General features: G+C 36.5%; 2 protein-coding genes and 1 non-coding gene across 8 annotated transcripts in view; 2 read left to right on the top strand and 1 right to left on the bottom strand.

Annotated features, from left to right (window-relative positions):
• XRCC4 (X-ray repair cross complementing 4) overlaps positions 1-3,195 on the bottom strand; it is a 285,081-nt gene extending 281,886 nt beyond the window's left edge. For all 6 annotated transcript variants that reach the window (XM_027606568.2, XM_027606569.1, XM_027606570.1 and 3 more), the window contains exon 1: positions 3,114-3,195. The gene's annotated coding sequence lies outside the window, so the exon portion shown is untranslated. The remainder of the gene's footprint in view (positions 1-3,113) is intronic.
• A 76-nt stretch (positions 3,196-3,271) lies between these two features.
• Positions 3,272-26,738, top strand: TMEM167A (transmembrane protein 167A). Its single transcript, XM_027605204.2, has 4 exons — positions 3,272-3,408; positions 13,036-13,145; positions 17,269-17,303; positions 22,039-26,738. Exons 1-4 carry the CDS (start codon positions 3,406-3,408, stop codon positions 22,107-22,109), a joined length of 219 nt encoding a protein of 72 aa, XP_027461005.1. The 5' UTR covers positions 3,272-3,405; the 3' UTR covers positions 22,110-26,738.
• LOC113930089 lies at positions 14,766-14,902 on the top strand. Its single transcript, XR_003522456.1, has one exon. It is a non-coding gene; the product is annotated as a small nucleolar RNA U109 (small nucleolar RNA).
• Positions 26,739-27,079: the final 341 nt, after the last annotated feature.

Below are 27,079 nucleotides of genomic sequence, written 5' to 3'. Positions count from 1 at the left end.
AGGAACAAATTGCCCTGGACTATAAAATGCATTAACTACCTCCTACCTGTATAAAAACTATCCTTCTATTAATTTAAGGACAGCCACCTTTTCCTAGAAAACAAGGTATAGCAAATAGACCATCAGTTTTTTCAGATCAAAACTCTACTGCTTCATAGCTGAGTGACTTTGGTCATGCTATTAATGCATTAAAAACATTCACTGACTGCTTCCTATGTACAGGGCTTTGATATCCCCGGAATGAGTTAAGACACATTCCCACCTCTCGAGTGAGATAAAACCCAAAAATAATTACTTTACAAGCTTGTAAAGTGCAGAGGCAGGGTGATACCTCCTCTCAAGAGTTCACTTAAGCCAGCCTGACATTTCAGGGAAGGCTTCCCTGAGCTACACCTGATATGAATCTTAAAAAGTGAAAAGGAAAGAGATAAGAAAAGGCATTCCATGCAGAAGACCCTGCATGATGAAAAGCTTGGAGGCAAGAAACAGCATAATACCTGGACACGATAAACAATTCAATGTTTCACAATGACTGCCAATCAAGGGTGACTAAAATTCAGATACCCAGTCAAGTTCATTCATTCAACCAAAGCATGTGCACTTCTGTGCATCAGACAGTGCTTTAGAACGTGGCATAAGGAAACAAAGCAGATAACAATTCTTTCCTTTTAAAATTTGTATTTTAATAGGAGACCAAAAATGAAAAGCCACATAATAAATATGTAAAATACATAGTAAGGTGATAAGTGCTAGAGTAAAAGGAGAAGGAAGATAAGACAGGATAGAGAAAACTGGGAGTACAGAGGCCAGGGGGGGAATGGGGGATAGTTGCAAAGCTGTAATTTTAAATAGGAGGTTGAGGTAGGCTTTATTGAAAAGGTGATATATGAGCACATACATAAAGATCAGCTGTGTGGATATCTGGAAAAAAGCATTCCAAGCAGATGAAGCAGCCAGTGCAAAGGCCCTAAGGCAGAAGTGGGCTTAGTGTATTTAAGAAACAAGGAAGCCAGTGTGGCTGGGACAGAGTGAGGGGAGAGCACACAAAGGCTGAAGTCAAGGAGGTAATAGGAAACCAGATCATGTAGAGTTTTGTAGGCCAATGTCAGGATGTCAGCTTTTATCGTGAATCAAATGAGAAGTCATACAATGTTTTTAAGCAAAGAAGTAATGTTACATTCCCTTCCAATAAACTTTTTATTTTGGAGTAATACCGAATTTACAGGAAAGCTGCAAAGATAACACAGAGTTCCCATATACATCTCACCCAGTTTCCTCTAATATTAACGTCTGGCGTTCAGAAAGACAGGGAATTAAGAATATGAACTCGGGAGGCTTCAGTATACAGATGGTTATTTAAAGTCATTAAGACTTGATGATATAATCAAAAGGAAGTAAAGAAAGAGGAAAAGAAGAGAAGCAAAGATTGAGCCCTGGAACACTCAATAATAAGAGATCAGGAAGAACAGAAGGAAGACAGAAGGAACCAATGAGGTAGAAGGAAAACCAAGAGAGTGTGATGTCCTGGAAATGAAGAAAATACATCATGAAGAAGGAAGTGATTAACTGCACCAAAGGTTGCTGATAGCTCAAACAGGAAAAAGACGGAATAATCAACACCTGGAGACCACTGGTGACACTAAGAAGAGGATTTTGGGGAAGGGTGGGAGCAAAACCATGCTGGAATGATCTCAAGAAAGAATAGAAAAAGAAGAATTGGGATTTGGAACATAAAATCCTTAGAGGATATTTGTTCAGAAGAGGAATAAATGGGGTTAGAAGCGGAGAGAGGTTAAGAGAAGCAGTTCTTAAAGTAAAAGAAATAACATGAAGGTCAAAAATGGGTCTTAATCTAAGAGCCACGGGGAAAGAATATAAAAAACAGGGGGGAGGGGAGAAGGACAAAGACAAACACTAGAACACAAAGAGCCTTAATCTTAAACTACGGAGGCTAGCTTAGGGTTAGAGAAAACAAGCAGTTAAGTAAAACCACTACCTTTTAATGTATGTGTGACCATCAGTGAATTAAAAAAAAAAAAAAGGAAATCATACGAAAGGAAACTCTTAACGTTATCAACACTAGATACAAAGTGAAAGGGGGTGGGGGATGAGGGAGGCTGACTAGTGGTAAAAAAGCAATACCACTTTAATTCAAAAACCTTATATTGAGTTCCCAAGAACTATGCGAACTGAACACGTCAAAACACCTGTTTCTCCATTTATATTATGCAAAGACAAAATCGGGTGGAAAATAAACCCTCAGCTAATGGGATTATCAAAACTGAAAGAAGCTAAATAATACTACTGATTAAAAGAGAAAGTTGGCATGTAATTCCTCTCGCTGATGGACCACTTCTCTGGAACACCTATGCAACTATTCAACTCAAGAAAGGGCAGTTTCTTTCCATTTGTTACTACAGAAAGTTCATCCCTTACCCTAAAGGGCCTAGTACGCTTCAGGCCCCAGGTGAAACCCATAAACAGTTTACAAAGAGCGAGGGATGGGGGGGGAGAGGGGGAGAGAGAGAGAGAGAGAGAGAGAGAGAGAGAGAGAGAGAGAGAGAGAGAGAGAGAGAGAGAGAGAGAGAGAGAGAGGAGAGACAGACACACACACACACACACAGGGGGAGAGAGAGAGAGAGAGAGAGAGAAACACAGAGAGAGAGAGAGAGAGAGAGAGAGAGAGAGAGAGAGAGAGAGAGAGAAGGCCAGCGTCAGAAAAGTGTCCAACAGCCTACTCAACAAAACCCTCCGGATTCAAGTGTCTTCCTACTTCCACAACCATTACAGGGCACTTCAAAGGCGCTCTGCATTCTAGAGAATCCCTCAGGTGCAAAGGGAGAAACTGAAAAGGGGTGTAGCAGGTGCACACCCTGCACGTAACTTTAGGGAACCCAGGCGTCCCCCGAGAGTGCAAAAACGGAAGGTCCAGGAGCTTACACACTGAGGGAGATCCGAGCCGGGAAAAATCATGCACTGAGGAGTTCTAAAGGGAAATAATAGGGAACTAAAAAAAAGGAAAGAAAGAAAAACAAAACAAGGCCAAACAAAGGACTATTACTATCATTAATTTACTATTACTAAAATACGCAGCTCACGCTTCCGGACCCTACCTCTCAGTTCCTCCACTTCCGGTCTCCTCCAAAAGGCCCGCTCCCGCAGACAGACGTTCCGCAGCCAATGAGAGTGTCGTCCACTTCCGCAAGGGCGCCTGACGTCTTTTAGCTCCGCCTTTTCCGGTTGCGGGGAGCCTATCCTCGTGTCCGGGACGCGCGGCTCGGGAGGAGGTACCCTGACAGGCCCAACCGGACGCGGGGAGGGAGCGAGAAGGGCAGGCGGGGCGTGCACGCCTCTTCCGCCCTGGGCCCGGAAGGGTGATGTGGCTGGGGCTTCGCCGGCCTCACTATGGTAAGAATTGGGGTGGTGGGGTCGCAGCCTGCTTTGTGAAGGGGCTGTGGGCGCGAGCTAGGGCTGGAGGATTGGGCGGCGGCCCTTGGTGCGCGGGCCAGGGAGAGCTGTCACTAGCTTGATTCGGCCGGGGCTCGGAAGATGCTCAGGCCCGGGAACCATGTGGCCCCTGCACGCCCAGCCAGGGAGAACCAGCGCCCACCGCCCAAGAGAGACCCCGCGGTCGCAGGTCCCAGCGCCTCCCGCACACTCCACCTTTCTGACTTGTTTCGAAGTGCGCTGGTTGGCTTAACCCAATCGTTTATACAGACTCTATGGTCATCGACCCTTGGAGGCGTGGAGCTTCTTGAGTTTGCGCTTGTTATTTCGCGTTCTCTAATGTCTCTGAGGGCCTGGCCCAGGTGTTTCATTGTTGTCGTTAGAAACCCCAAGCTCCACCTCTTAATTTTCATCTATTGAGTTAGTGACCTTTCAGGCTCTTCCTACTCTACAAACTAGATTTTAAAACATTGGCGATCTCTGGAGAAGTGGTTTTTCTTCTAGGAATGTACTTAGGGTGGCGTTTGGCCTCGGACCTTCCTTCCTCACACATTTTTACGGTTGTATGTATGATTTTGTGTTATTGCAGATTCTTTGGTAGTTTGGGCCTCTTAGGAAAATTTAAAATGAGTCATGAAAAGTTTTCAAAAGAAATGCCTACGTTTTCAGGCAGAGGAAAAAAAGGTGGAGTCAGCATGGCCGGAGGACAGATACAGTAGTAGTAATACTGAAATCTCCCAAGATGTGTGAAGCCCTTTTACCTTTGTTATCGTAAATGCCAACCGCCTCTACACCGGGTGAACTTAATGAAACCCACTGGCCAAATGTTGCGTTTATGAGCATATTTCTGGGGAAAGGATGCATGCCTTTGATTACAGTATCAAAAGCAAACATGACCCCCCAAAAAAGCTATTGTGGGGTGAAAGTTACTGAGCTTATGTTTCCAGAGGTTCCTGCAGAACCCATACAACACTAAACCCTTAGACATTTAATCGAAAACTCATTGTTTCTTGCTTTAGCCCAACTACTTTGATTATAAATGGGGCCTAAGTCACAGGGTCTTTCCAGGAGAACTTAAAGAGAAAATGGCAGTCTTTTGACAGGTGATTCCTTCCTTAGCCAAGAATGTACTCCAGCTGCTTTGCCTACCTACCACACGATCGGATGAGTATACTTGGTCTTAAAGAGTGTCATTAGAGAACTATTACTTAACTAAGAGAATTTGATTCCTTTTTCAATTTAAAAAGAATAGAATAGAGACTGTTACTCTTTCTTTTTTTTTTTTTTTAAGTAATCTCTATCTGTAACAAGAGACATGCTCTAATGACTGAGCCAGCCAGGTGCCCCTAGAAATTGTCACTCTTAAGTCTTGTACTTCTTCCTAGATGCTGAAGTTTAGTTATTCTACTCATAGTACAAGTCAAAGATCCATTTTCATCATCTTAGTGTTTTATGAACTAGCTAATAGCAAGACAGATACTGTTTAAGATAAACAGTATTTAAACTTTTAAGAACTTCAGAGTGCCTTGTTCTCCCTCTTAGTATCCTTCAAGATTTATCTCAAATTTCATCTCTTCCTAAAAAACCTTCCCTACCCCTTCTATATTCTTCTCCTGGGTCTGCATTCGGGCATCCACAGTCCATGTATATACCTCCAGTGTACCTCCAGCCCTATGGAGGTATATACATGACTGTGGATGCTGGATGTACCTCCAGCACTTACCACAAAAAAAAAACAGCAGTACATTGTTGCATATATTTCTTCCCTCTAGCTGGAGTTTTCTAAAATAGAGACCAGGTCTTCTAATATCTACATCACAATGACAGGTAGAGTTAGTACTCAAATGATTGCACATCTGGGGAACCAGAGTCATGTAAAATACGCTAGATGTCTTTAAGGACTTCACAGTCCACTGAGGGAGATTATTAAATAAGTAAATTCCACGTTTTTTTTTAAAGATTTTATTTATTTGAGAGAATGAGATAGAGCATGAGAGGGGGGAGGGTCAGAGGGAGAAGCAGACTCCCTGCTGAGCAGGGAGCCCGATGCGGGACTCGATCCCGGGACTCCAGGATCATGACCCGAGCGGAAGGCAGTCGCTTAACCAACTGAGCCACCCAGGTGCTCCTCCACGTGTTTTCTGTTACGATAAAGAGAAACAACGTGTAGTGGATAGAGCTCTGAGAAATGAAGATGGCCAAACAATTCAGTCCAAATTTCTGGGCATCGATAGTTTTTAAAAGCTTCAAGTGATAATTTTTTTTTTTTTTTAGATTTTACTTATTTGAGAGAGAGAAAGATTGAGAGAACGAGTGGGGGGAGGGGCAGAGGGAGGAGCCCAACAATGTGGGACTCGATTCCAGAACCATGGGATCATGACCTGAGCCAAAGATAGACACTTAACCGACTGAGCCACCCAGGCGCCCAAAAGCTTCAAGTGATTCTTATGAACAGCCAGGCTTCATACCACATTTGACTCCAAATATTGAAAAGTTTTTCCCTTTTATCAATCTTTGTTGTTTCCGATTGCATGGTCAGAACACTTTTCTTCATAACAGGATTTGCACTTTGCCCTTTGGAATACTTTTGTCTTATCAAATTATCAACATGTGAAATATTTATTGCTTCATATTTTTTTTAAGTCTACTGCTTATCATGGTTCTATGTATACTTTCTCCTATTAACACCTTTGATCCCCTTGTTTTATATTTAGATCTCTGGTGTCTATAAAATCGCTCTGCAACTAAGCAACACAAACATAGCAAATACATTATAGATACCATGACAATGAGATGAAAATAAGTGCAAATGACCACCTATGTTGCCAGTGGAGAACAGAACTGAGGTGCTTCTACTCTGAACTGTACCTTTCCTCGTAGTCATGAAAGTTCTTAATTTTAAGTGGAAAGGTTAAACAGAAAAGGTCTACATAGGGCGCCTGGGTGGCTCATTTGGTTAATCGACTGCCTTCGGCTCAGGTCATGATCCCGGAGTCCTGGGATCCAGTCCCACATCAGGCTCCCGGCTCAGCAGGGAGCCTGCTTCTCCCTCTGACCTTCTCCCCTCTCATGCTGTTTCTCTCTCTCTCTCAAATAAATAAATAAAATCTTTAAAAAAAAAAAAAGGTCTACATTTTTGAAACAGGACCAATGAGATCAAATGGCTATTTAGTCCAGCTCCTCATTTTACAAGTGAAATTAAACTGATAATATAGAGGTGCAGATTTATCCAAGGACAAATTAATACACTGGATTATTTCCTAAATAAAGCAAATGTTTAATGGCCACTGATGTTAAGAGGTTTTTAACATCAAGACATTAAGTAATCCTGGTTTCTTGGTTTCAAATTAAACCAAAATAATCTGCATATGGGGTACAATTTCAGTGCTGCCTTACAGTAAGCAACAAAGGTTGAACTTACGTGCTAATAACACAAAATAAAATGTCAGTATTTCTGTGTGTTAATGGAAATATTAATCACCTGTGGTCACTTGGGCAAGTGGGGAGAGGTGTGTTTGCACATTTATATACAGGCTTCATTTATCCCTGCATTTCCATGTTTTCCATTTTAAGAGAAAAGAGTGGTACATAAAATTTACAAGTAGAAACTAGTTGGAAAATGCTGGCCTGACCTAGATTTGTATGTGATAAAATGCTGACCCACTTTTGCAGTACTGTATAGTTTTTATCACAATTAGGTCAGGAATATCATTTCTGGGTCCTTTTACCTTCTGAGAGGAATAAATGACTAGTTTTGTGTAAAAGCCGTAAGTCTTAAAACAAGTAAAATTGTTACCATTTGGAGTTTTAAAAATTGTAAGTCTTCGGTATTCAATTCTTGTTTTAAAGTGAATTCCAGTTAAACGGAGGAATTAATATGTTAATTCCACGTAAGATGCAATCAACATTTGAAGCTCCCATGCAGTGTTATGCATAAAGAAGGCCCTTAATCCACATATTGGTTAAACAGTTTATTTTGATAATGCTAAAAATAAATAAGCTGTAGGGAGCTCAAGTGATCCAGGACTAATGAAGACTGTTGGCTTAGTCTTTTCTGTAGATTAAGTAAAGTTAGCAACCAGTCACTGAGCACTCCACAGACAGCTGTTCAGCTATTAATATGTATATTTCTGCTGCCTTTCTCATTGTTTCTTTGTGCCTTTATACTGCTGGGATCTTTTCCCCTGTTTTCTCTCTATTCCTAATGTTTTGGATGGTTTCTTAAACTTTTTATATATACATCTAAAAACAAAACCTTATGCTGAATTCTTGCCTTTATAACCAAGCTTAATGAATATAGTTTTAACATTCACTTGTGACTGAAAACAAGAAATTGTATCTTCGTAGATAAAATGATAAAAATTGAATCTGAAATAAATATTCCTAACTTCAGATTGACTTGAGAATAGAGAGTTTTTGAAAAGATGTGTTAACATCGCAAGTAGTTTTTTGTTTTAGCACTAAGCTTTGCATCAGCAAATCTTCATCTATTCACTGATAAATTATTTCATCTACTGTAGTGGTGGCTGGATGAAAGTCTGAATTATTTTCATTATTTCAGAAGGCCTAACAAATTGTGATTTACTTCAGAATGATTATACAAAGTGACTCATCAAGTTTATTTCTTTCTGGTTTGCATAATTTAATTTAGTATAATAGTACTAATTATTTGAAGCATATCAAAGTCTTATGAGTAGTAGATACGTCTGGAATGTGGAGGGATAATAAAAGGGGCCTTTGGAGAAAAACAGTTTAGGATGTCCATTGCGGTTTTTTAGAAGAATGAACACAACTGCGAGAGTAACCGTCAAAAGGGCAAGGCTGCTGTATTCCACAACCCCAAGTGTTACCATTCTGATTATATTTGAGGTTGTGCTCCAGAGAGTCTAGGGAATGTTATTGGATACCTCTTAATAAAACGGAAGTGTTCATTGGTATAGCAGAATGTCCTCTCCCACTTAAAAATAAAAATAAAACCCTGTAAATATGTTATCTTACTTGGCAAAAGAGACCCGACATATGTGATTAAGAAATTTGGAATGGGGAGGGGGAACAATTCATCACAAGTTTCCCTTTAAGAGGGAGGCAGTAGGGTCATAGTCACAAAAGAAGTATCAAGGTCAGTGTGATGAGGGGTCACTAGCTAAGGATTGCAGACAGCCTGTAGAAACTGGAGAAGGCAAGAAAACAGATTCTTTTCCTAGAGCCTCCAGAAGGAATGAGTAGTATTTTATAACTCCTTAGTTGCAGTGTACATTACTTGATATTTAATAGTTAGCTAAACTTGTTAAACTCCCTGGCACTACCTGACTGAAAAGTACGTAAACCTTAGATTTGAGAATTGAGGTTGTGGAATTTGATGCCAGCCAGCTAGCCTACTCTGGTCAGGTCATCCACACCTCTGGAAGATGTATATCTCTTAACAAATTAGGTGGAGTCAAAAACACTCATTGTCCCATATGCAAGTACCTTGAAGCTGACTTCTTGGTAGAACTTTCCCTGAATTCCAGTTGGTGATATAAGAAGATTGAAATGTTGAGAGGGAATTACCTCAGGCCTTTATTTTACCCTCCAGCCTGGGTCCTTAACATAAACATCAGGGTATTTGTTTCTTCCATCTGCATTTTCCAAAATATCATTGACAAGTATCAATGCAGAGCCATGTGTGGCGGTTTCTCTTGAATAGTTAGCCAAATATATTCAGCAGTCTAATCTACATTTTTTTAATACATGCATTGTTAATTTGGAATTTAAGTATGCTCTTGAATTTGTTGAAATGTTCATTATTTGCAGTTGTTTTCAAGTTCCTGTTCATTCAACATTTTTCAGTGACTTCTGTGCACTATTTTAATAGGCTCAAGGGGTCGATGTGAACCTCAGTAAAATAGAGGAGACCATTACAATACAGTTTGATGGGTGCTATCTATGATACACACCTGCACAACAATCCTGACTGCTCGGTATGGCAAGTGGGGACAGGGAAGACTTCACAGAGGAGGTGACTCTTGAGTTGAAACCCGAAGATTAAGTCAGTTCACCAGGCAGTCAAAAATAGATGGCCTGTGCAGAAACACAGAGTACCTTGAAAAAGATGTCATGATCTGAAAAAAATTAAACAGTAAATGACTTTTACTTCCATTACCTTTTTTAAATCATCTTTTCCTCTATTTTGTGATCGACTGTGCTTGCTTTTTTTCTTAACTTCTTCCTTTTTAATAACATTTTCCTATTGAAAATCCCAATTATTTTTTCTACAAGAATAGGAACATCTGTTTCTCTTAAAACTGAGACGAAAATTTTATATCGGACAACAGATGCTAAGCATTAAAAGGAATACTTAGGTAGGGTAAGAAATGGTAGGCTAATGTCTATAGCTTTGAAACATTCTTGTTTGGTCAGAGTTTGAGTACATCTAAAAGACTTTACCGCCTAAGATTATTTGTTTAAATTTTAGGGTCTATAAACCCCAGAAACAAAGTTGTATGTATCATATATTGCACACTTGTAAATGGTTTTCGTTTATAAATGGTTTTCAAACACAAATGTATATATACACACCCCACTTCTGTAATAATAGGCATGTCTTTAAGTGCCTCTTAAAATCTTTTATTATATAAAAATTCAAACATACAGAGGTAGAAAGAAGAGTATAATGAAGCCTCACATCCTCAGCATTTCGTCATCAACCCCACACCTCCCACCACACATAATGAATTATTTAGAAATCAATCCCAGACATCGTATCATTTAAGCATTTTTTTTCACTATTCATTCAGGGAAAGAAAAAGTACACATTGCAAAATTGTGAAATTTAGATACTCCATTAGGAACATGATAAACCTACTTTGCAAATTGATTTTCCAGCCACCCTACTACATCAGTCCTTTGTTTAATACAATAAGCCTGCTCATTATTCCTTAAACGTGCAAATTCCTGATTCTGTGAGGATGTTTTCCATGCTTTTGTCTCTTATGGAGCCTGCTCTCTATTTGCCAATCTAATTGTGCCCTTTCTTGACTTCACTTAGTCCTTGCTTTCTCCTTGAAGCTTTTCCTGACTTTCTTTATGAAAACAGCATTTTTTGCCAGTATGGTTCAGGTGCCACTTAATACATGCTACAAAGAATTGCTAGTTATTTTTAAAATATATGTCCCGTTCTAACTTGATTATAACTGCTGTATGCCTCAGTTGTCTCATATATAAAATACAGGTATTAGTAACACCTACCTCAAATATATGAGGATAAATAAAATAATCTAAAATAAGCCTTCAGTGAATATCAGTTATTATTGTTAGCTATAGACTCCTGGAGGGAAGGAATCCTGCTATGTACCTTTTTAATCCTGTGTCTAGCCTCATGGTCCAGACAGAGTACTTATTCGATACAGGTTTAGTTATGTTGCCTGGAAAGAAATCTGCTTTGTATTTCATGAGGTTGTTATCAAGTACTATATTAATATATTCACATACATGTTCAAAATATCTTTGAAAGATAAACATTGTGAAAAACTTACTGTTTTCTATATAGAACTTAGAGTTCATTTATTGGTTTATTTCAAGTTATAATAAAATTTGTACGACTTAACTTTCACAAATGTAAAATTAAAATCTAATTCAATAAGAAACCAAGACATACTAAACATTATCCTTTGTATATCCATGAAGAAATGATTTGCATACAAAACAACTATTAAAATAGTAATTACAAATAAATTTTATCTTTTTCAAACCATAAAAATAATTTGAGAAATCCAGAAAAGTTGAGAATTGGGCCAAAAACCTTCCAAAGATAATGCATTCCCCCCTCTTGTTCGCATAAACGTTTACATAGCTGAAGATATGCTGATTATGAAATTTTGTGTGCTGTTTTCCCCACTGCTTAGCATTGCACCTAAGCATTTTTTTGTCTTTAAGAATATTGGTAAATACCATGTATTATTTCTTAATGTTTTGAATAGTTTATAAATACTTATCATAGAAATATATAACAGGTTAAAAAATATTGACAGTTTCTGACAAGGTTAGTTCTTGTTTTAGGATTCTCCTGGCTGTTCTTGCTTATTTATTTTTCCATATGAGCTTCAGAATCAGTTGTGTATTTCAGAAATAACTGGTATTGAGTTCACTTTAAATTTATAAATTAGCTTTATGATGTTGCCTTCCAATGTAAGAACATGGTATACCACTCCATTCTACTTTTATGTTTTCAGTACATTTAAAGGTTTTCTCAGTTTTGTTCTTTAATGCCAGTGCTGTACTTCTTGTTAAGCTTATTCCTCAACATTTCAGCTTTTTGTTCTACTTGCTATTATAAATAGAAACTTTTTTCCATTATGTCTTTCAGCTAGTTGGTAACATAATTCTGAAGGCTGTTGATCTAAATATTTTAGTTATATACCCAGCCACCTTACTCAATTCCCTTGTTGTGTATAATCATTTTTCACTGGATTCTTTTGGGCTTTTCAGGTAGTACTTACTATTTGTAAGTTAACAGTTTTGCCTTTCTCAAAAAATTTTGTAACTCTTATTGTCTAACTTATGACACTTTGAAGGTCCTTCTGAGTTTACTAAAGCATATTGCTAGCTACTGTGTGAGACTGATATATTTTATCTACCTTATGTAATGGAAATATTATTGTTATATATATATATAATGGTATTCCTGCACGTTCAAAAAATTGTTTTATTTATTCGGCCACTACTTATTGGTCTACTGTGTGGTAGGTACACAGTCATATCCTGGAGTTCAGAGCCTGATGAGACATTGTCCACTTTCAGGGATGAGTATTATAAAATGTATAACAGTTCCTGTGAGAACAGAAAGGAGAGTTCTGTGTGAAAAAAAGGAGAGGGAGGTCGATGGGTTCAAGGAGACTTCCTGGAGAAGATGATGCTTGAGCTGAATTTTGAATAGATTGAGTCCACCTCCATTTTCCTTTGACTGGAAAACTGATTTCCTGTGATTCCTATGTTAAATTTTTTGAATAGCTTTTAAAGAATGAGCAGTGAAAGAGCAAGTGGTTTTTCTTCACCAAAACCTCATAGCTTAGTATTAGTCAGTGCATGCAACATGATTGCTTAAATGTGAAGCATTCTTATCCTAACAGAATTTCAGAATTGAAAGAAACCTTAGCCAACATTTAGTCTATATCCCCACTCTCCACCCAGTTTTACAGATGTGAAAGAGAGACTGAGGTTAATGGTTCAGCTGAAGTCATACGGCCAGCTACGCTCAGAGCTTGTCAACTTTATGTCCTGCCTAGTAGTCTGGGCTCCTAGAACATCTGTATTAATTACATACTGATTCAGTTTTGGTGAGATATTTTAGATTCATGACATTTTTGGTATTGTTTTCAAGTTCTCGAATTTAGAATTTTTCTTGCATCTCCTGCATTCCTTAGCTCAAAGAATGGAGAGGAAAGTACACTCTCGGAATACCTTATGATTTGGGGTTTTAAGTGTTCTCAGACATGCCATTCCGTTTGTCGTTGAGAAGAACAAAAGTACAATTCTTAATACAGAATTGCCTAGCAGTTTTTACCTATGCTGTTTTTCTTGTGATATTAATTTTTCTTTTTCTCTTTTTAGTCTGCCATTTTCAATTTTCAGAGTCTGTTGACTGTAATCTTGCTGCTTATATGTACCTGTGCTTATATCCGATCCTTGGCACCCAGCCTCCTGGACAGAAATAAAACTGGGTATGTTACTAATGATATCTAATCACCCAAATTAGGTCCTATAGACATTGAAGGTAAATTACCATAGAAGTCATTAAATAATTTAATTCCTATATGTAACTTAGTTTTGTAATAACTTTTTATATTCTCCCTCTATTTTTAAAAATCTGAAAACTTTGTATGTACAGAATCTTAATAAATAAAAAGATAAATATCAGAAGGGACCGGACATGTGTCTAACTATACTTAAAAAGATACGACAGGTTTTTTTCTGGAATTAGAAATACAGTTTAACACTTTCAAAGATAGTGTTTGGCCTTAATTTTTTATGCAATAATTAGTAAAGTTGGTTATTAAAAAAAAAAGTTGGTTGTCATGTTTTTGAAGCATAAAACAGTTTGCAAGCACTGTGTCCATAAAAATATAATGTAGACATTTCCCTCTCCAGTCCAAGACTGCTCTAATCATATGGGCTCCCTATTAGTATCAGAATGCAAACATCTTTGGAGAAATTTATTTCACTTACATAAAGCAGTAATAAAAATTAAGTCTTGGGCTTGACACATCTCTTGTATTATATGTTCACACCCTGAAAAAATTTGAGCTCAATATGATACCACACAGAATTAAAAATTTTAAAGTGCCATCTTCATAACACAAAAATACATGTTGAATTCAACCAAAAGGAAAAGTATATAAAAAAAAACAGAGACTATGTGGTGGAAGCTATGTAAATTTTCACCTTGCATATTTATTAATTTCTATGAAAAATTATCTTAATCCTTTCTTAATAAAAGCCTATACCTCTTAATCATTTTAAGAAATAAAAGAATGAAAGAACACTGCACATAGGAATAATTATCTCCAGCACCTGTATTGGGCCAAATAAGGATCCTGCAACATCAAATTCTGTTTTTCCACTAATAAAAATCTACAAGAGGCAAGGTGATAGCTATGAGAATAATAATTTCTGCTTCCCTTTCCTTCACCTCCATGCTGTCTTTGAGGACATAATTAGCATTTATTCAGACATTCTGTCATCTAAATTATTTGGCTTTTGTTACCATTTCTTCCTTATTTCCTAGCGTTGTTCAAACATGTATAAAGGAATAAATAGAACCTTTAACAAGTTTCAAATATTAAAAATCCCTAATCCTGTTCTAATAAACTGATCATCTGTTGCATTTAGCCTGAGGGATTTTATTTAACCTACTGATGTTATTTGTCCATCAGTTTTTATGACAATGCCCTTCTTCCTTTGTAAACATTGACTTTTCATCACGTTTTTTTCCTCTGAAGTCCTCTTGCACTTAGTCTTCACTCACTTTGTCCATTTTTTGAAATTATATAGTACATTGTCCCTTTGTTGAAGTTGTATAATCTTGTTGCTTAGTTGTGCGTGAAGCCTTTCCACCCAACCAGATTGTTTTATTTCTTCCTTCCCTTCTGCAACCCCTGACTATTGACTTAAAGCATATGGTGGAAAGCAGTAAACATCCTCATTGATGTGTTGCTTGGTATTGTAATATAATACATAACATCTAGCTAATAAGATATTTAACTGTTTATTTCATTATAAAAACAATCACATAGTAGAATAGAATATTTATGCTTGTCTGATGCTGTTGTGAAGAAAGTAGGTTGCATGTGGAAAAGTCTGCTCCTCATTCTTTGGGGAGCAGGACTACATCCATTACATGCTACATTAAAAAAAAGGAGTTCTCAGGGCTGCCAACCTTACAGTAGAGGTTGAGTAGTAGTATATTTCTCCTACATGTAATACCAAAGAAATAGCATGCCTAGTTCTATATTTTGAACCATATACTGATAACAGTCAACCATTTAAAGGATTTTTAAAAAACTTTACTTCTATTTATATAAATGTTAGGCACCATTTTATTTTCACTTGTATATAAGAAATATTTTATTTTCTCTGGGAGAAATTCTTAACAGGCTATTGTCCCTTTCTGTTACAATATATGTTTTTATGAGACTCATTAAACTGCCCTTTCATTATAGTGAATATTCCATGTTTAAGTAGAGATATCTAGCCTAATTGGATAAAGCAGGTTCTTGATGAATTCACTCTTGAAAATAACAATTTCTTTGCTGCTTCAAATAATATAGAACTAAAAAGCAGCAATAAGCAGTTGGTACTTTGCCTCATTTCCTATTATCATAGACCTGATTAGTTTTATCAGCAGATATACCTATTGGCTTATAGCCATAGAAACCAAGCAATGTAATTGTATTGGTTTTTCCTAACAAATAAAGTTCTTGTGTTTTAATAAATAGCATTTGGCATATGACAGAAATATGTCTAGGTAGGGAAATATGGGAAAGGCCAAAGTGGTAATGATAAATCTCTAAGTTGCCTGAGTTAGGAAACTTTTTTCATTTGTATAGTTTTTAGTATATGTGTTGTAACAATTTCCTAATGATACTTGGAGTTATTTCTAGGTTATCAAACCTGAAATGACCCTGATTGTGATCATATGGTTTTAGATTATGTTCTGTGGGACTCTAAGCTTCCTGTGGAGGAGCTTCAGGTGTCCTGCCTCTTGAGTCCCTCATCCAGAGTAGCTTTAAATCAATGTGCATGTTATAATCAATAGGTTTTTAGAATCAAGGAACCATGGCATTGCAGATGATTAACCAATTGTCTTCCATTTTTTGATGACATGTAAGCCAATTTTAAGTGATATCTGAAGTTACTGTCACATATGCCTTTAACCTATGTATTACTGAACACAGCACATGTTAGTTACTGTTCTGAAGAATTTCTGTGTAATAACACATTTAATCCTTATAACAAGCCTATGAGGGTGAGTGCTATTAAAGAGAAAATAACTTGCTCACAGTTATGCAACCAATTAAGTAGGATTAAACTTAGGCACAGTCTGGCCTTTATGTTATCCTACATTATTTTCAAGAGTATATTTGATTTCTGTCCTTTTATTCCTATAGTAAAACTGTTGCACCTGTCAGAATGTCCATCCTTCAAAATAAACAACTTGTATTTTTGCCCATTTCATGTCATCTGAACTAAGAGACTTTTTGCTTTGAGGTCAGGAAGTTATACTTCAGAGGAGGAATATATATAGAACTTAATCAAACAGTAATTTCTTTCAGTCTTTACCACACATATATAATTATTCATCAGCCAGCCATCTCTTAGGGCAAAAAAAAAAAAAAAAAGCATGACATAAATTTCCCTGGAATTTACATATTTCTGTTTTGTTACACCAGTCCTAACCTATGCAATAAGTACCACTAAGTACCGCTAATTTATCTTGATTTGTAGCCTTGTATCATTTATAATTCTCTTCGTCAGAGCAACAAAATAGTTGTCTACAATGTTTTTATATCTTTTAGCTATCTCTATTCATTGAATGACTCAGTTGATTTTCTTCTAAAGCTCGTACTTTTCATACATGCTGAATAAGTGAAATATGCATATAATTTGTATTTAATTCATAGTATATTCATTCATAGAATTGCAATGAACATCTTCATTCTACTTCTTATTTCCAGAATGTATGTGTTTTAAATGCCATATTTAGTTGACTCATACACAGTGTACTCTAAGCACATATTTTTTTTATATCCTTCCTTATTGAGTTGACATAGTTATGTAAATGCTATCATTGGAGTTCATGGTTATAAATCATTTAAATATAGAACTACATTCTGTAAAAAGTAATTTCTTTAGTTTGAGAGTTTTATTTTTTAATGTCAAAACACCCGAACCAACTGTGTTCATTTACCATTTTCTCAAAATTAATGTTTATGTAAAATGGCATATATATTTTCTACTTTTAAGAGTAAAGCACTTGAAGTTGACTGAATTAATTTACAATAAAAAGCCCTGTGCACATTTTTGCTGCATGTTAGTTTACCCTGGGTTTAACCTAGGATACCACATGTATTCCAGTTTGTAACAGTTTATATACACTAACATTTGGTTAGCAAGTGTGTCCTACTTTCCTACACAAATGGTGGATCAATATCAAATAAATTTCAGTTTCCGAAGTACCAGAAGGTAAAAATGCCAGTTGGTAATGAATGCTCTCTAGGATACTGAGAAAATGATTTACCTTTCCCAATAATCAATAGCTACTTTTTCCTTTTTTATTCTATGCAGATTGTTGGGTATATTTTGGAAGTGTGCCAGAATTGGTAAGTGTCTATTATAATCTCCACATCTTCAGCTGTAAATTGTTGGGCAATTTACTTATGCCATATTCCCACAAGTCAAATGTCAGTTTTAAAACTGCAGGCTTCCCAATTTTGTGCACTTCTGCAAGTTTGTAGAATTCCCCAAACTCTTTCCTTACACTTAAAACTAGACGTGTTAGATACCTCATAATACTTAGCAGGAAGATGGAAACTACAAGAAAAATCTAATTCAGATATCAAATTCTATGCATTCCCTAGTGTTGAGATTTCAGACAAATGTGTACAGTTTTATGCACACATGCTTATAGTATAGAACATGCTACTCTGTATAATGTGTACTATTTTTATAACTAAGGATAACTTTCCCATCTAATGAAAGGCTTGCTAAGCAACCATCTAAACATACTCATTTTAGTCCCCTATGCTAAGTCCAAGAATGTTAGAATGTTATTTGTTGCTTTTGGAAAGCATTAACTGTTTCACCTATCAAATTCATGATCATAACTGAGTTTTGTTCTAATTGATTAAAGTTAAATATGATTATCTTCTAACTTTTCATAATAAAATTAGTGTCATCGTGTGTTTATGTTTAAATAATAATATACTCTTATCCCATCCCTATATGTATATAACATTTAGCACAGTGCCCAGTTCATGGCAGACTCTCAAAGGATTGGCAAGTGAATGAATTAAAATGTATTTTAATGATGTAATTTGCCAATATTCTCAAATAATAGGTTATACCCTTTTTAACATAGCTAGTTCCAAAAAAAAACATTACAGAGCATTTGTGATTGTTCCACTTGGATGGCACAAAATGAATATTTCTCCTCTTTGGAATTATTTACATGACTCCCTCCAAAAAAAGTTAGATTTTAGTACTCTTCCAGTATTTAATTTGTATGTAACTGTTTTTTTTTTCTTTTATAAAGTTATGAGACTTTCATAATAAGAGAAAAATGTTGCTGCATTTGATGGTTAGTCTTGTTAGCCAGTCTGACAACAGCCTGAATTACCCACCCCAATAAATCACTTTAAATAGGAAGGGGGAGTTTAGGAGTCATGTCCCTTAGATAAGCTGCTTTCTATCTAGAGTATTGTTTTCTTTTGGATTCATTTATCATAGATAATGGAAAATTTAGAAGATGGTCCATAACAGGAAACAAAATTGATTAAAGATTAAAAACTACAAACTAAGATTTTGTAACATTTAGAAATTTTTCTAAATAAAACATATTTTGGAAATATGTTGTTAGCCACTAATATAAATAAGTATGAAGGAGCAGGTTTTCTTTCCTTGAGCTTTTGGTGATCGGCAAGACCCATTAACAGTGGAAGTTGTAAGCGTCATACTAAATTATATAGAACTCCTTTTAAAATCTGCTACAATGAGATTATAAGATTTGTTGGCCTTTTAGGTGTCTTGCTATAGAAAATGACAGTGTACTATAAGTAGTTTCAGAGAAGAGTACTTTTGGGGCCCTCAATCTAATGTATTAACCATTGAAACAGACATCTTGAGAATCCTTAGTGCTTTTAACATGTTAACCTGTCCTTCCTCATTGTTCTTTGTCATACTTGATATCTCATAGGGTGATAGACATGTGAATCTTTCTTCTATAGAGACGATCACTGACTTTAGATAGGTAAGCCCTAGATAAGTGGTTATCAATCGGGACATTTAACTGTGTCTGGAGACATTTTTGTTTGTCACAACTAGAGTGGGGGGACATATACTGAATATAAATCATGGATGTTGCTAAACATCCTACAATGCACAGAACAGCGCCTTACATAGAATTAGCCCAAAATGTCAGTAGTGCCAAAGTTGAGAGGGCCCAACCTAGATTTATAGAGATTTGTGGTACAGACTTATCTGACATCCAGTCATGCTCAACAGCTGCAAAGCCTGAAATAACAGTAGAAATCTTAATCACTTTAAAAATAACCAAGAAGGGAGAGATAAAGAGACAGAAGAGCACCCTTGATGGCCAATTCTGATAGCTAGTAGTAAATGTAAATACATGTAAACCAAACTGCTTGTTTCAAAGCCAAGTCGCCCAGAAAATGAAATAATATTGTCAAGGAACAGAGTGGAAAGAGTACCTCAAGAAAACTTCAAAGAGAGAACATAATGGAAGAACAAGACCGTTCTAATACAGTGAAATTCTCTGGATCAGAGTAATACTGAATATTCATTGGTAAAAATATAAAAAGTCTGGAATTAGGAGGTAGAGCTTTCACCTTAATATTATGAAGTTGCTAATTCATAAATAAAAGATTTTAAGGGATTTTAAATGTTAAGGTATTTTAAATCCATTTTGTGTAATAAATTAAAGAAGTATGTACAGCTTCCTTCAGTAGCCAACCCAGGTGACCCTTTTCACAATTGTTACTTAAAAGTAAAGCTGAAAGTTTAAGGGATCTAGTTTGTAGCTCTCTCAATGATTTCCTGTAGTATCATCTGTTTTTTTGTCTAATTATAAACTGTGCCTTTCTTTTTGCTTGGTCAGTTATTTTCATTTTTTTCTCTTGACTGTACGAATGCCATGGGTTAAATGGTTCAATTAAAGTATTCATTGATGCCAATTATGTGAAAGCATTAGCTTTTCATTTTGGCAAAATGGCTCAGAATATGTTGATGCTGATAGGCTGCTTTCTCAGCCATATGCTCCTCTCTTATCTTGACACAGAATATATCCACCAAGAAAGGATGCGGTTTTAATAGGAAAAGGCCCAGCCAAATCATCTTATCATGTTACACATCATGTTACAGCAACTGTTTCACATTCACTTAAACAGACCTAAGACCAGACAAGAAGTAACATTCTTACCCAAGTTGAACCAAAGATGTTGAGTTCTACCACATGGCAATCTCTTTTAAGAAAATTAAAAACAGGAAAATGAAACCCATATGTAAATTATAGCATTCTAAGTTGGAAGATGAGGAAGAGAAGAACTTTCTCAAAACTTAATTTTCAGCAGATGGAAAATTTAGGGCAATATTAATTTCTTTTTTTAGGTGTTTAATAAGACAATATTGACCATTAGAGTATCTAGCCCTAATGAGAGTGGTTTGCTTATGAAATCCACCTGAAAATTATGTCTGAATGGTTTGGTTTGGTTTGATAACTTGGGTTGTTGCCCAGAAAATTAACATTAGTTAATAATGATGACCAAAGTTATTTTTTTAGTTTAAAAAATGTTTTTTTTCCAGTTGAGAGAGTGGCATTGTGAAAATGCTTTTGTCTCACTTTTTAAATTTTCCTTTAGCTAGAACACAGCCCAGTGTCTATGGATAGAAAAACACTTTCAGACAAACAACAAATGTTTCTTTTACTTGTATGTGTGTAATATCTTCTGTGAATGTTGTCATTGAGCAGACACAAAGGTAAAATTAATACCAATATGACCTTGTGAGCTCTTTGAGGAAGCTCTGAAAATAAAAATAACGTTGAGGATTTTAGTTGATGAGGATGGTTGAGATTGACATTTTCCAGAGGTAATTAAACTTGCCAAATAAAATAGTTCCTTGCTGAAGAAACTTAGTTACTGGAAGAGAGCTGATTTTAAACATCATAGAAAAACACAAAAACAGTCTCTACTACAGGACACCAGGTATATGTCTGGTTATTTCTAGAAGTAGCACATCACTCCCTCTTTTTCCTTCTCCCTTTCTTATGCATCCCCCCGAGCAGCATAAATGCCTGGTGCTTTGTACAGCCCTTCAATAATTGTGTAGCCCTTCAATGAATGAAAAGCAGGAATGAATGAGATGAGTTTGGGATAACACAATTACAGGGTCTCTGTCTGTTTGCAAGACAGTTTCACAAGCCAACTCCATTCTACTTCATGCAAAGGAAAGTCTCCCAAGTAAAAACCCTTATTAAATACATGTGAAAATTGACTTATATAAATAAGTGGTTGTTTTAAGTTCTACACTTCTAACCCAAGAGTAATCCTGAAGTCTTTCTTTAGATTCTAGTTAACATTGTGTAATACTAGTTTCAGATGTACAATATAGTGATTCAACACTTCCATACATCAGGTGGTGCTCATCAAGACAAGCGTACCCCTTCATCCCCATCACGTGTTTCACCCATTCCCCCGACCCACCTCCCCTCGGGTAACCATCAGTTTGTTCCCTATAATTAAGAGTCTCGTTCTTGGTTTGTAGCTTACGCCCATTTTTCAAGTGAAGTTTTACTGATCGCTCTCTGTTTATGTTCATCCATGAATGCTTATTTTTTCCCATTTAAGTGTCATGAATTGCTACCACTGAGGAAAAAAGTTATAGCTAAAAATTGTATGTTGAATTTCTTTTTATAGGTAGAAATTTCCCTTTTTTACAGGAAAAGAAGCAATATTTTTTGCCCTTAATTGAATTATTTGAGATCATTTGACTTGGATCTGTGTCCTACATTCTATGTTGTATTTTGTATCTGGGTTTGTGCAGTGGCACAGGAATTGGTGCATTGAGGGTTTTCTAAACACAGGGAAAGGAGGTGGTCTTAGAAATAAATCAGCATGATTTAACTCATTCTGTATTGTACTTGCTTTTATGCTGCATCTAGTTCTTGTTTGGCCCATCCCCCCAAATGTATGGGCCTCCTAGGTAAGAACTTTATCTTGAGCCTTATGTACCCCTCTCCCGTAGTAAGTAATAACCTTATCATATGCATGTTAACTTAAACTCACTTAATCAACATGAATATCTCCCCCTTTTTTTCAACAGGTGAACGGAAGAGTCCTTACGTTGCAGTATGCTGTGTAGTGATGGCCTTCAGCATCCTCTTCATACAGTAGCTTGGAAGAATATCAGAATCTAATTGCTATCAGATTTCAGTATGAAAAAAGGACTTATTTACAGAAAATAATGGAAGGAATGGTTAACCCTTTTATCTTTGAACATTGAATGAGATAAATTTCCAGCTGCTGTTCTCTATTTTTATTATTGGACCAATGTTCTATATAAATAGGATGTAACCATTTAATACTCAAAGAGTTAAATATGCCTGTAACAATCAACCTTAGTACTGTCACTACAATACTACGTTCTGCAAATGTTATTCTGTTATGTCAGATACCAGTTTTTAGTGAGGTATCTCTAAGGCGCATAATAGAAAACAAAATTGGTAAATGACCCAAGTTTCTTTCACTGTGATTTGGGAATGATAAATCCTTATAGAATGAGACATTTTTCTGGACTAGCTTTTTTATTGGGGGAGAAAAAAAAGGTTCCATTTGTGTTGGTAAGGATTGCATTCATATTTAATAATGCTTGCTTTTCCTCTGGTCACAGCAGAGCATTAACAGAGTACCTCGAAGCAGACTCTCTAGTGTATCCCAGGTGTTTCAGCCTTTTATAACAAGCCTATGCAGTTCTTAAGGAAGAAGATAAATGAGATCAGACTTAAGAGTAGTATCGGGAAGATGTTCACACTTAGCATAAAGAGTTTAGAATAGCTGACTGGCATAGTAGGCTCTGAAAACTCTGCATAAGTATGGATAAATATCTGAAGCATAAATCTGACCAGATGTCATTCTCTAAATAAGACTGCATTCTTAGAGTGAAAATAGCAAAATAGAACAATTACAGAATGGTTATCCTATTTGTGTTTTGAATTCTTTTTTTTTTTTTAGTGTCAGGTCTCCACTTATTTTGATTGCCCCAAAACACAAACTGTATTTTGTTTGTTTTTAAATACAGCACTTTAAATCTAGTTTACTTTTTGTGTGTCAACTTGAACTAGAATCTGCTGCATAACTCAGTAGGTGATGATAACAGTTTTCAAATCTGCTTATCCATATACCTTGTCATTAAGTGTCTTTGAGTTTTGATAAAGAGCTTCAACAGTTTCCATCAAAGCAAGGGAAACGTTTGGAGTGTGACTTAAAAATTTTGCAGTAGAGCAGTTTATTATAAGTTTAGTTATCATTTCTTAAGTTTCAGCTGAAATTCTGTTAGAATTTCAAAGCTAAGAGGAACTTAAACACTTAGCTAAAAATTGCCCATCATAGGTAGTACTAATTAGATATTGTCCTCAGCTATTAATTCCTTTTCTTTTTTTAAGAAAAGAATATTAGAAGTATTTGAAAATGAGTCTGCCAGTAGCTCTTTCTGTAGAAACAAAGTTTGGAACTAAAAGCCATCTATTTTTAAAGAGCACTTTTAAAGTACTTGAAAAGAATTCTAGGAAACACGTAAGAAAAGCTTGTTAAGTATTGCCTCTTACAAAAGATAAAAGCTGCTGTAGGCTATCAGTATAATTGTTTATTTTCTATTTTTGGCATATCTCGCTTGCTAAAAGTTGTATATTTTGCTTTAGGCAGGGAATCAGGTTATGATCATTGTGCCTACTCTGAACTCTCTTGGGCTTTGCGTCAGGTCAAGAATTTTCAGGGTATCCTAAAAATAGGACTCTTATCAGTGTATACATGCAGAGTTAGTCACCTTTCTGGGTCTGGCTCCAGAGTGGCCATCTGTTGTCCCACTCTGTTGCCAACTAGACTTTCCAAAAGCTATGTCAACTAATTTTTTATATGCTAACACAAATCTAATATGAATAAAGGGAAGAATAGATAATCAGTTCTAGGGCACTTCTTTAATTTTGGCATTTTGGAGAAGGTAGGTGGTAAGTGGAGGAAGAAATAATTTCTTTGAAAAATTTGTAGTAACATACAAAAAATCTTGCTGTGTGTAGATGCTCAACAGAGTGGGAGGCAGCTTATTTCTGACCCCAGACACTGTGACCTTTTGAAACACAAGCTCTTTGGGAGATAGAGGAAAGACAGGATTCTATGAAGAAAAGCAATTAACATTTTCTTTAATGTACTTTTTTCAAACACTGAATCCTGTTCTCTACCCCCAAAGGGCAGCGGAGGTAGTTTTAGGCCCACAGAATATTCAGATATTCCTGTTGTGGTCTTGGTGGGGTGGTAGGATGCAGAAGAGGATTAAGGATCAGTTTAGCACCAGATAGACTGCCTCTGTCACATAGTCTTACTGCAGGGCCGGAAGGGGTGGATGGTGGGCATGGAGGTCCACAGCGTCCAAGGTTTGGATACTATCCCTAACCTCTTTCCTGGCTCCAGAATTTTTGATTCCATCTCTCCTGGAAATTGTTCTGTGCTGATACTTGGTTCCTGAATGGCCTCAGCTTTGTCCATGGCAGGAGCTGGTCTTCCTTCTGGGCAGTCTTAAAAGATGGTCAGTTAAAAGGCCACTTAGTCTGTTGAATTCCCTCAGGAGCTTAAAAAAATCTGGACTCAAGTCCAGTGTCTTGTAAATGCCTGTGCCCCTGTGCCAGGCACTTTCCATGTTCAAGTTCAAAACAGCCTCTTCACACTAGGGATAATAGAAATAGGTCATCTGTAACGGATTTCTGCATCTTAGTAACATGCACATCAATAGAAGAGGTCAGAATGAAGTGACTTCTCCAGGTGGACAGAGTGAAAAATGGTCTCTGCCTAGTTTTGTGGAAAAGACCTAGCATTTGTAAATAGAATTTATACATTTGACCCTTCTTTCAAGAAGCATTTATGGAGTATACAGTACCTTATCACTGAAGACAGAAAAACAAGTACATTAATTTCTGTCCTCTAGTAGTGCACAGTGCAGTAGATGAGAGAGATGAAATTACTTATACAAAGTGCAATGTGATAGCGTTTATTATTGAAATAATGCCAGGATATTGGAAGAAAATAAGGGTGACAACTTAAGAGGTAAGAATTTCCTGACAGAGAATTAGTGCTTAAGCTGAATTTAAGAGCCAGGTGCAAAAGCACCAGTGGTATGTTATGAACCATAAGCACCTAGCTTGTTGTGCCACTTCGGGAGTATTAAGACAATAAGCCTATAAAGGTGGACAGAGGTTAGATCCTAGAGGGTCTTGTATTTTTTCTCGCTATTACCTACCTCAAAATTGAAGTTGAATATATGTTCCCTCCTGCCTGGGGGGGGGGGGGGGACTTTGCTGTATGTGTAAACAAGGTTAAGTATATCCATGCCAACCTTAATTTGGACCAGGAATACAATAGTATGCTCTCCAGAGACTCCCCTGTGTAGTATATAAAGCCAAGGTAACAGTCAGGTCACGTATTTTCAGTTCATACTCCGTCAATGCCTAAAGCAGCCATGATTCTCAGAGCACACATCTGCACAAGAAGTGGAGGTGGTTGCACTGTCTACGTTTCCTAGATGCACAGGAAAGATTTCTAGTAAGCAAGGACTTGTACTCTCTTCAAAAGCTTTGGGAAGGTGCTGGATCATAGGAAGCTGAAAGGAACTGAAGATTCTTAGGGACCACTTTGAACTTTATTTGGTGTTCAGTAAACAGTACATGTTCAAAATAGAAGTAACAGTAATAGCGTTGTGAATATGATAGCCTTGTTAGTCTCAATCAGCAAGTTACCACTGGCTTCCAAAAATAGCTTCATAATTAACGTCATTTATATACTGCCTCCCATGATTTCTTTTACTTTGCCCTAAACTAATCCCAAAATAATCTGAAATGCACCTCCGACATCAAAAAAGGAGGAAAGTGGAAATCCATTTCCTGTGATTTTAAGAGAACAGAATCATCCTCTGGTTAGTGAACATGTCTATGGTGTGTAATAAAAATCAGAACGAACTCTCAAGAGCCTCCCAATTTTGTCTTACTGTCAGATGAGTAGGAACAGTTTAAGAGGTTAAAAAATTGAAATTGGCACCTTTTGAGTAAGATGGGAAAAGAGAAGTGTTTCTGTTCATTTTACCCGCATTTTAATTCACGGCTGGTCAAGATTCTTTTGGGGGAATTTGTTGTTTTGCATCTTAAAGCTGTTATATTATATTGCCATTTCTCTGAAGGAAACTTCAAGAACCTAAATGACTTACTTTAGATAGGAAGTCATTGATTCACACACCCCCAGATACAGCAGAAATTGGATTCTGAATGAAAGTGACAGCATTAATTGTTGACAGTTACTTTAACCTTGTCCTCCACTAAGAGCCTTGAGATACCCAAACATTCAATCCAAAATCTGTGAGCCGTGTCCATCAATTATTCAGTTTATGCCATTTATTAAGAAATATGACAAAGTCTATATATACTATGTACTTTGCTTTGCACAGCATGGTCTTTCTACTGTTATCTTTCCAGCACTGAACTGACACAGATAAACTTTTGTTACACCTGTAACTAGAAAGGATTTACTTAACCAAATGAATTGGAACAACTATTTTTTAGTTGAACTTTGAACTCAAAAAACATTTTCAGGTATGAATAGAAAAACAGTATGTTAGTTATTTCCTTCAGTGTATATTGTAAACCTCCCTCACTGCTCCATCATAACTACCAGTTGATCTGAGACTTTAGAGAGAAAAATCACTAAATTTCTGATTCCTAACTCAGGTCAAAACAATTAAAAATGGCTTTGCTTGAGACCATTGAATTTTTGTTTTCAATTCAGAGGGTTTGTATCAATATCCCTAAGCATAACAGATTGGAAATAAGGGTAAATCGCTTCACACACACCATGTGGAAGACAAGAACACGCAAGAACTGCAAAGTACCAGACACTACTACTGTTTTTTATTTGGTAAGGGAAGTAACCTAGGAGCAAATGTGTAGTTATTGAAGGTGTGTAGCCAAATTGCCAAAACGTGTAATTTATGAGTCATTTCAACATTTTTGATCAAGTATTATGTCTAGACTAAATGTTGGAAAAATGATGTGCAAAGATACTATTTAAAAAGTAAGGAAAAAAAAAGTAATGAACCGTTAAGCCATGAA

Source organism: Zalophus californianus, chromosome 5, assembly GCF_009762305.2.
Source record: "Zalophus californianus isolate mZalCal1 chromosome 5, mZalCal1.pri.v2, whole genome shotgun sequence".
Classification (NCBI taxonomy): domain Eukaryota; kingdom Metazoa; phylum Chordata; class Mammalia; order Carnivora; family Otariidae; genus Zalophus; species Zalophus californianus.
Note: the sequence above shows the minus strand (reverse complement) of the source record. Positions and strands in the feature narration are given on the sequence as shown.

Coding starts and splice junctions, on each gene's coding strand:
- TMEM167A (XM_027605204.2), top strand. Junction 13,146..17,268: donor CTGGACAGAAATAAAACTGG/GTATGTTACTAA, acceptor TATTCTATGCAG/ATTGTTGGGTATATTTTGGA. Junction 17,304..22,038: donor TTGGAAGTGTGCCAGAATTG/GTAAGTGTCTAT, acceptor TTTTTTCAACAG/GTGAACGGAAGAGTCCTTAC.